The sequence below is a fragment of the Helianthus annuus genome, chromosome 16 (genome assembly GCF_002127325.2).
Source record: "Helianthus annuus cultivar XRQ/B chromosome 16, HanXRQr2.0-SUNRISE, whole genome shotgun sequence".
NCBI lineage: Eukaryota > Viridiplantae > Streptophyta > Magnoliopsida > Asterales > Asteraceae > Helianthus > Helianthus annuus.
Window position 1 is genome coordinate 58,735,972 of NC_035448.2, and position 6,727 is coordinate 58,742,698.

General features: G+C 37.5%; 1 protein-coding gene across 1 annotated transcript; it reads left to right on the forward strand.

Annotated features, from left to right (window-relative positions):
- The first annotated feature begins 653 nt into the window (after positions 1-653).
- Positions 654-1,589, forward strand: LOC110933899. The gene is made up of 2 exons (XM_022177100.1): positions 654-1,198; positions 1,298-1,589. The coding sequence occupies exons 1-2, from the start codon at positions 654-656 to the stop codon at positions 1,587-1,589; spliced, it is 837 nt and encodes a 278-aa protein (XP_022032792.1).
- The last annotated feature ends 5,138 nt before the right edge of the window (positions 1,590-6,727 follow it).

The following is a 6,727-nucleotide window of genomic DNA, read 5'->3' on the forward strand; positions in this document are numbered from 1 at the left end:
TCCGGAAACCGAAAAGACGAATGATGTCATTGGGGAAGTGATTAAGTCACAGGAAGCTACGGCTGGAAACGAGAGTCCCGAGGAGAATGTTTTTAATATTAGTGGGGAGAAGTCAAAAGGTTTTTCGAATCCCCAAGATGGTGATGGCAGATGTAATATGTTTACCTCGGTTTCTGGTGATTTAAATATTAAATCGAAAAAGCCATTTAATATTTGTAAAGATAAACATAAGGCTGTTCCGAATGGGTTAAGCCCAGAAATGGTAAATAGGCCCAACAAAAGGTCTCGGGTAGATATGGAGGAAAATTTCGATAGATTCGGTAGATTGGGCCGGCCAGCTGAAGATAAGTTGTTGGGGAATCAGACTTGGCCCTTGAGACAGAAAAATTATTTGATCCATTGTCTGATCTGAACTTAAATGGTACCCCTCTGGAGGATGGAACTGGAGCTGGTGGAATCTTCAGAATGAATCATCAGTCTCAACACCCTAGGGGCGAAGAGGTTTCAGTGGATAAGGATATCAGTGGAGAGGAACTGTTGAAGGAGATTGATGCTACGGTGAATTTAGGAAGCAGAATCGGAGTGGATCTGAGGAATCATTGCGATTTAGTAGAGGAGGCGATTGGGAAAGTAGGTAACAATGTTGTATTATCATGAATTTTTTATCTATTAACGCTTGTGGTATTGGGGGGACTGGTAAAGCCGATTGGATCAAGGGTCTTAAACAGGAACACGACATCGATTTTTTGTTGATTCAAGAAACTAAAAAAGATGATATTTCTAGAGTTAGTATTTCTAATTTTTGGGGAAATAAGGAATTTAATATGGAATTTGCCAGTTCGGTTGGCATGTCAGGAGGGTTATTGTGTATTTGGGATCCGGTGTTGTTCGAAGCATCTTCTTATGTTAAGAAAAACAAATTTTTGATTGTGTCGGGTAAAATCAAGGGGAGCGGGTTGATTCTGAATGTAGTTAATGTTTATGCCCCTCAATCAGTGTCAGCGAAGAAGGACGTATGGTTCGAGTTATCGAATTGTCTGGAAGATCTCCCTGGTATGTGGGTTGTGGGTGGAGATTTCAATGCGGTCAGGGACCCTAATGAGAGGAGAAATTCCAGATTTAATAATTCTTGTGCAGCTAATTTTAATAGTTTTATCTTCAACTCGGGGCTCCGCAAATATGACCTGAAAGGTTGTAGGTTCACTTGTGTTAGAGGAAACTAAAGAAAATTAAGCAAAATCGACAGATTCCTAGTGTGTTCGGATTTTTTTAATCGATGGCCTGATGCTACTTTCAGGCCCCTTCCGGTTAGTTTCTCGGATCATGGTCCTATTTTACTCATCACCCAAATGAAGAATTTTGGAGCTAAACCTTTTAGAGTATTTAATTCTTGGTTGGAAAAAGAAGGATATAAGGAGGCGGTGGAAAACTCTTTGGAGGGATTTAACATCTCGGGCCCGCCTGATTATGTTTTAATTCAAAAATTTGCGGCTGTTAGAAAAGGGATAAAGGAGTGGAGAGATGAAATGAAAAAGAAAGAAGGGGAGATTTCTAGTAGAGCGTTGGAAGAATTGGAGGATTTGGAGTAGGGCCGTTCAAACCGCTCGGCGCTCGTCGCTCGCTCGACGCTCGTTCGGAAATTGCTCGAAAAATGCTCGTTCGATTTGACGCTCGGTTGTAAACGAGCCGCTCTGCTCGGTTCGATTTGTAAACGAGCCAAGCATGAGCAAAGGTCCGCTCGGCTCGGTTCGGCTCGATTATTATATTTAGTTAGTATATATATATACACATATACACATACATATATAAACATGTATGTACACAAATATAAATTATACATACACACACACCTATATTTATACACACATACATATATACTTAAATATAAATTAAATTTATAGTTTTATATATACTATGGTATTAGATTTTGGTCAACTATATAAATATTTAAAACTATATCTATACGTACTAACTATGCAGTTAATCTCGGCGATATATCGGTGATATATCGTCGAGATATCGGTTATCGGACCCTCACCAAAATATCGGTTCATAATCTCGGTAATAATATTGGTTCCGATAATATCGGTGATATGTACCGATATATTGCCGATATTTTGTATTTGTGATATCGGTTGTCTCGTCGATAATATCGGTTGGCCCAATTTTATGTTTTTTTCTTTAAAATCCTGCCATCCAAAGTCCAGAACCCATTCATTTGCGTTATTTTTGGCCCAATTTGTGATATCGGTTGTCTCGCCGGTGCTGCTTTTTGGCCGGAAACCAATGAGAAAAAGATGCGTACCAGGAAGAAAGAAGAGATAGCGGCGTGTTTAGACTTTTAGGGTTAAATAACTTTAAGTATTTTAACATATAACCCCTCTATCTTTCACTAGTTTATATCTAGTCCTTGAAACTTGTAATTTTTTACATAAAAAGTGTAAAATTAGTTTGTGTATTTAAATATTAACCCCCTCTATCTTCCCTAGTTTATATTTGATCCTTAAAACTTCAAAATTTATGCATAAAATGTATAAAATTAACATTATATACTTACTATTAATATTATATAAGTTCTTGTATATGTGTATATAGGTTCTAGATATTAATATATATATATATATATATATATATATATGATTATAAATTACCGATATCCCACCGATATACCACCACGATAACCCATATCTCAAATATCAGTCCTTGATCGATATCCGATATTTTTCCGCATTAACTGCATAGCGTACTAACACGATCACGCCAATATCAAATCTAAAAGTTAAACACTAAACATATAAACGACAATCTGCTCATAAAATCTTAAAGTTAAACCCTAAAAAAATAATATCAAATCTAAAAGTTAAACCCTAAACAGATAAACGACAGTCTGTTCATCGGCTCAATGTTTCATGTTGTTTCCCTAAGTCAATCGTCTCTTGCTCTCAACGTCATTGTTCGTGCAGTGCAATATGATCATCACCTCGTTGGCCACAACATTGTTATTCATAAGAAAAATATTATGCCATGAAATGTGGTTGTTTATTAAGACATAAAAACTTGAGACCATACATTGTCACTATTGACGTGATTGTCGTCGTACACGCAAATTTAATCCAAATTATAACTAATAGCTAGCGGTAAGTGGGTATCGAACACAGGGAGTTTGTGGAATATGTGTTATTTAGAGGTGTATCTGAGTTAACTAAAATTAAACTAATTGCACTAAAAAGTAAATTCAAGAGTTGGATTGTTGGTTTGATTGTTAAAACTAAGATTACCAATTAAATTGCAAAATGAAAATTGAGTTTGTAAACACTTTAGAGACAAATGACCATCCTAGGTTTCCGGTTTGCTTCAACGTTTGTGTTGTCATCCACTAGAAAGAACTACATAGACATAGTTCATGTGTAATTACTTGTTGTGATAAAGGGGAACAAAGTACTCAGATTCCTAGAACGTGAGGTTGTTACCCGATGACCAATTAACCCTTACCCAATCCTAATTCTACCCATGATATCTCGATTGCCAACGGCACCAAGAACGTATGGTTTCAAACTAGAATATTATAAGAATCAACAATTTACAAGCAAGTAATCACACACCACAATAAACAAAATATAAATAACGTTTACCATTCTAGAAATATAGAATCAAAACACAACCGTCTCAAACAAACCTTCAACCTAGGATGATCACAATGAAATTAGCCGGACATAGTTTGGTTGATCATCATAACATCCAAATTAGAGTTCATAAGCATCAACAACAAGAACCAAATGTTTTTCAATGTTTTTAACCAGCTAGAACCAGCAAAAATCGCCCCTAAGATGATAAGAAAACGTCCAATGATGAATGCCAATCAAAAGCCACCATAAAGCACCTTAAAAATGGGAGTTACACTTTTCCTCGAAGCCTCCACCGTAATTTACGGTATCCACCGTAAATTACGGTGGACTTCATAATGTTACGGTAGAAGTACACTGAGTTACGGCAGGAACATATGACTTTCAGGGCCACCATAAATTACGGTGGCCACCGTAATTTACGGTGAAGCCCTGAATGTTGGGATTTGCTTCTTCGTTCCTTCTATACGCGACCCGTTCCTCTCCAAACTGTCCAAAGCTGCGTTTTTACCATTTTTAGCTCCCTATCTGTACCTGAAACATATGCACTTGTAGTTATCTAATTCAAGAAAATTACACAATCAAGTGAAGGATAAATTTGTCTTTTAATATCGTTAAGGGTTGTCCTATGGACCACCCGTCACATCCCCACACTTAACCGTTGCTTGTCCCAAGCAACTCATCAAAACGTTTTCAAAACAAGCGATCAATGTAAACCAAACAGAAACATGCAATCCTTTTACTAACCCCTTTTTAACACCCAAACTAATGCACCCCTCGCTATGTCTCTCCTCTCGGTAACAAGTAAGCACTAGCAATATGAGCTAGACACACATAGGCTAACGGGTGGTTGCACAACTATAAGCTTGTACCTAAATCAATTCTTCTCCTAAAATGTGCCAAACATGAATGCAAATCAAAGGGGCTTTTAAGGTTGTAACGAGGCTAGGTGAATGGGTAGCAAATGGAATATATATGAAGTAGCGAAAACTTAACCCGGTCTTTTATTGCACAATCAACAAACTCTAAACAAGACATAACTTCTATATACAACACAACTCACACTTCTTTTCTTCTTTTTCATTGCTTCTTTTTTTTTGTTGGTGCACGAATGTCTAAAGCCTGCGTCTTAGTCATAGTTGTTCATGTATAGGATCTAAGAATGATAATTATGTATAGTATAAGGGGTTGTTATGTAAAGTTTGGGTTTTATTGTCCTGATTTCACTCATAATGACAATGTGTCATTTGGAGCGAAATCACATCTTTCTGATTTCGCCCCAAATGACACAGTGTCATTAGGAGCGAAATCCCACCCCCTATATATAGTGTTAGTGTTTTCTCATTTGTAACTTCATGTCCACTGTGTAGCCGAACTGCTGTCGAACTTTTCGTGAAAGATTAATGAGAAAACCAGTTTAAAGTAATCAGCACTCTGTTTCTACTCCATTCTACTTTGTTTCTACCTGTTTGTGTATTTCCGCTGCATAAACAGTTGTGTTCTAGATCTGATTGACTCATTCGACTGTCAATAACGGTCCTACAATTGGTATCAGAGCCAGTTATGAGCTAGAATGCCAGAAACAAAGCATTTTTACTACATTTTCTGAGTTTTTGGACTTTTCCACGGACAAAATGGACTGAAATTTGGACACATAGTGTAAAATTGACAATTAACAAACCCTTGAGAATTTCAGATTAAAATACGGCTTAAAACTGGTCAAAAATGCCTCGAAACCTGATTTCGCTCCAGGAGGTGTTTGGTTGATTTCGCTCCAAACATCCTAATTTCGCTCGAGCAGTAGAAGCGAAATCAGTGATTTCGCTCGTGAATTGTGATTTCGCTCGAGATTTAATCATTGGTTTCGCTCCAAAGGTTTCAAGTGCTGATTTCGCTCAAAATAACACCCTGATTTCGCTTCAAAGGGTCATTTTCTGATTTCCCTCCAAAAGGGTCATTTTCTGATTTCGCTCCACAAAGCAAAGTTTGATTTCACTCGAAACCAAACTTAAAGTCTGATTTCGCCTAAAAAGTCATTTTTAGTGTAAAAACATGGTTTGAGCGTTAAGTCCGTTTCGTTCGTGATAGTGTATTGGAAACTCAGTCTGTGTTGAAAGTTTTTCGATAAAAGTAACCTGTTTGTCAAAAAGTTAAACATTTTTGGAACTTGTCACTTAAATTGGAACATCAAGATTTTTACAATTTGTTTACGGGAAGCGGCATGACGGCTACGCAAAGTCCGGCGAGTATAGTTCAAAATGTTAACATGGAGAATGAGCTAGGGACGATGCAAAAGCCACCGAAGCTTATGAGTTTGGAGGAATATGCCGGATGGTCAGGTCGTTTCAAAAGGCATCGGGAGTTTAACCAATTCGAATGTTGGATGAAAATAGAGAAGAAGTATGTACCACCAGTTGATGGATTGGGATTGGAAAAAGGCATCGGGAGTTTAACCGAAACTGAACAGATTGAGTTCAAGGCTGAGAAGAAGATGGTCAGCATTCTGCAACAGGCCATCAAAGAAGATATTCTTGTTTTACTGCAACATGATGACAATTCTCAGTCGATGTGGCAAGCTTTAAAGCTGAAGTTCCAAGGCAGTGTATCGATGATTAAAAGCAAGAAAGCCTTAATCAAGAAAGAATTTGACATTTTTACTGGGATTAAAGGTGAAACGACAAAGCAGTTAATTGAACGATACTGTCATCTTGTGGTAGAAATGAAACGGTTGGAGATTCCCAAGACAAATGAAGAATGGATCGATAAGCTGTGCGATGCACTACCGTATGATGAATGGGGCACTTACTTAATGATGCTGAAGAATAATTCTGATTTTGTAAATCTCAATCTCAGCTCATTCATCGAGAAGATAGAAGCTCATGAGCTGGAATTGCTGAAAATCAAGAAGATGAACTCAGCGAGTATGCAACAAGATGTATCTTTGTATTACAAAGGCAACACTCCAGTCTCAACCAATCAAAGTCCAAAGATACAGACAGGTTTTATTGTTGATAACACCTCAAGTGCTTCTTCAAACACTCCTCAATCCAGCAAGTCTTCACCATTCATGAACTTTGAACCAAATGTCAAAGCTTAGGAACAGC

Bases quoted from the DNA above. Each gene is read 5' to 3' on its own strand.
- LOC110933899 (XM_022177100.1), top strand. From the start codon at position 654: ATGAATTTTTTATCTATTAACGCTTGTGGTATTGGGGGGACTGGTAAA. The intron at 1,199-1,297 runs GTTCACTTGTGT...TGCTACTTTCAG, and splicing joins TATGACCTGAAAGGTTGTAG to GCCCCTTCCGGTTAGTTTCT.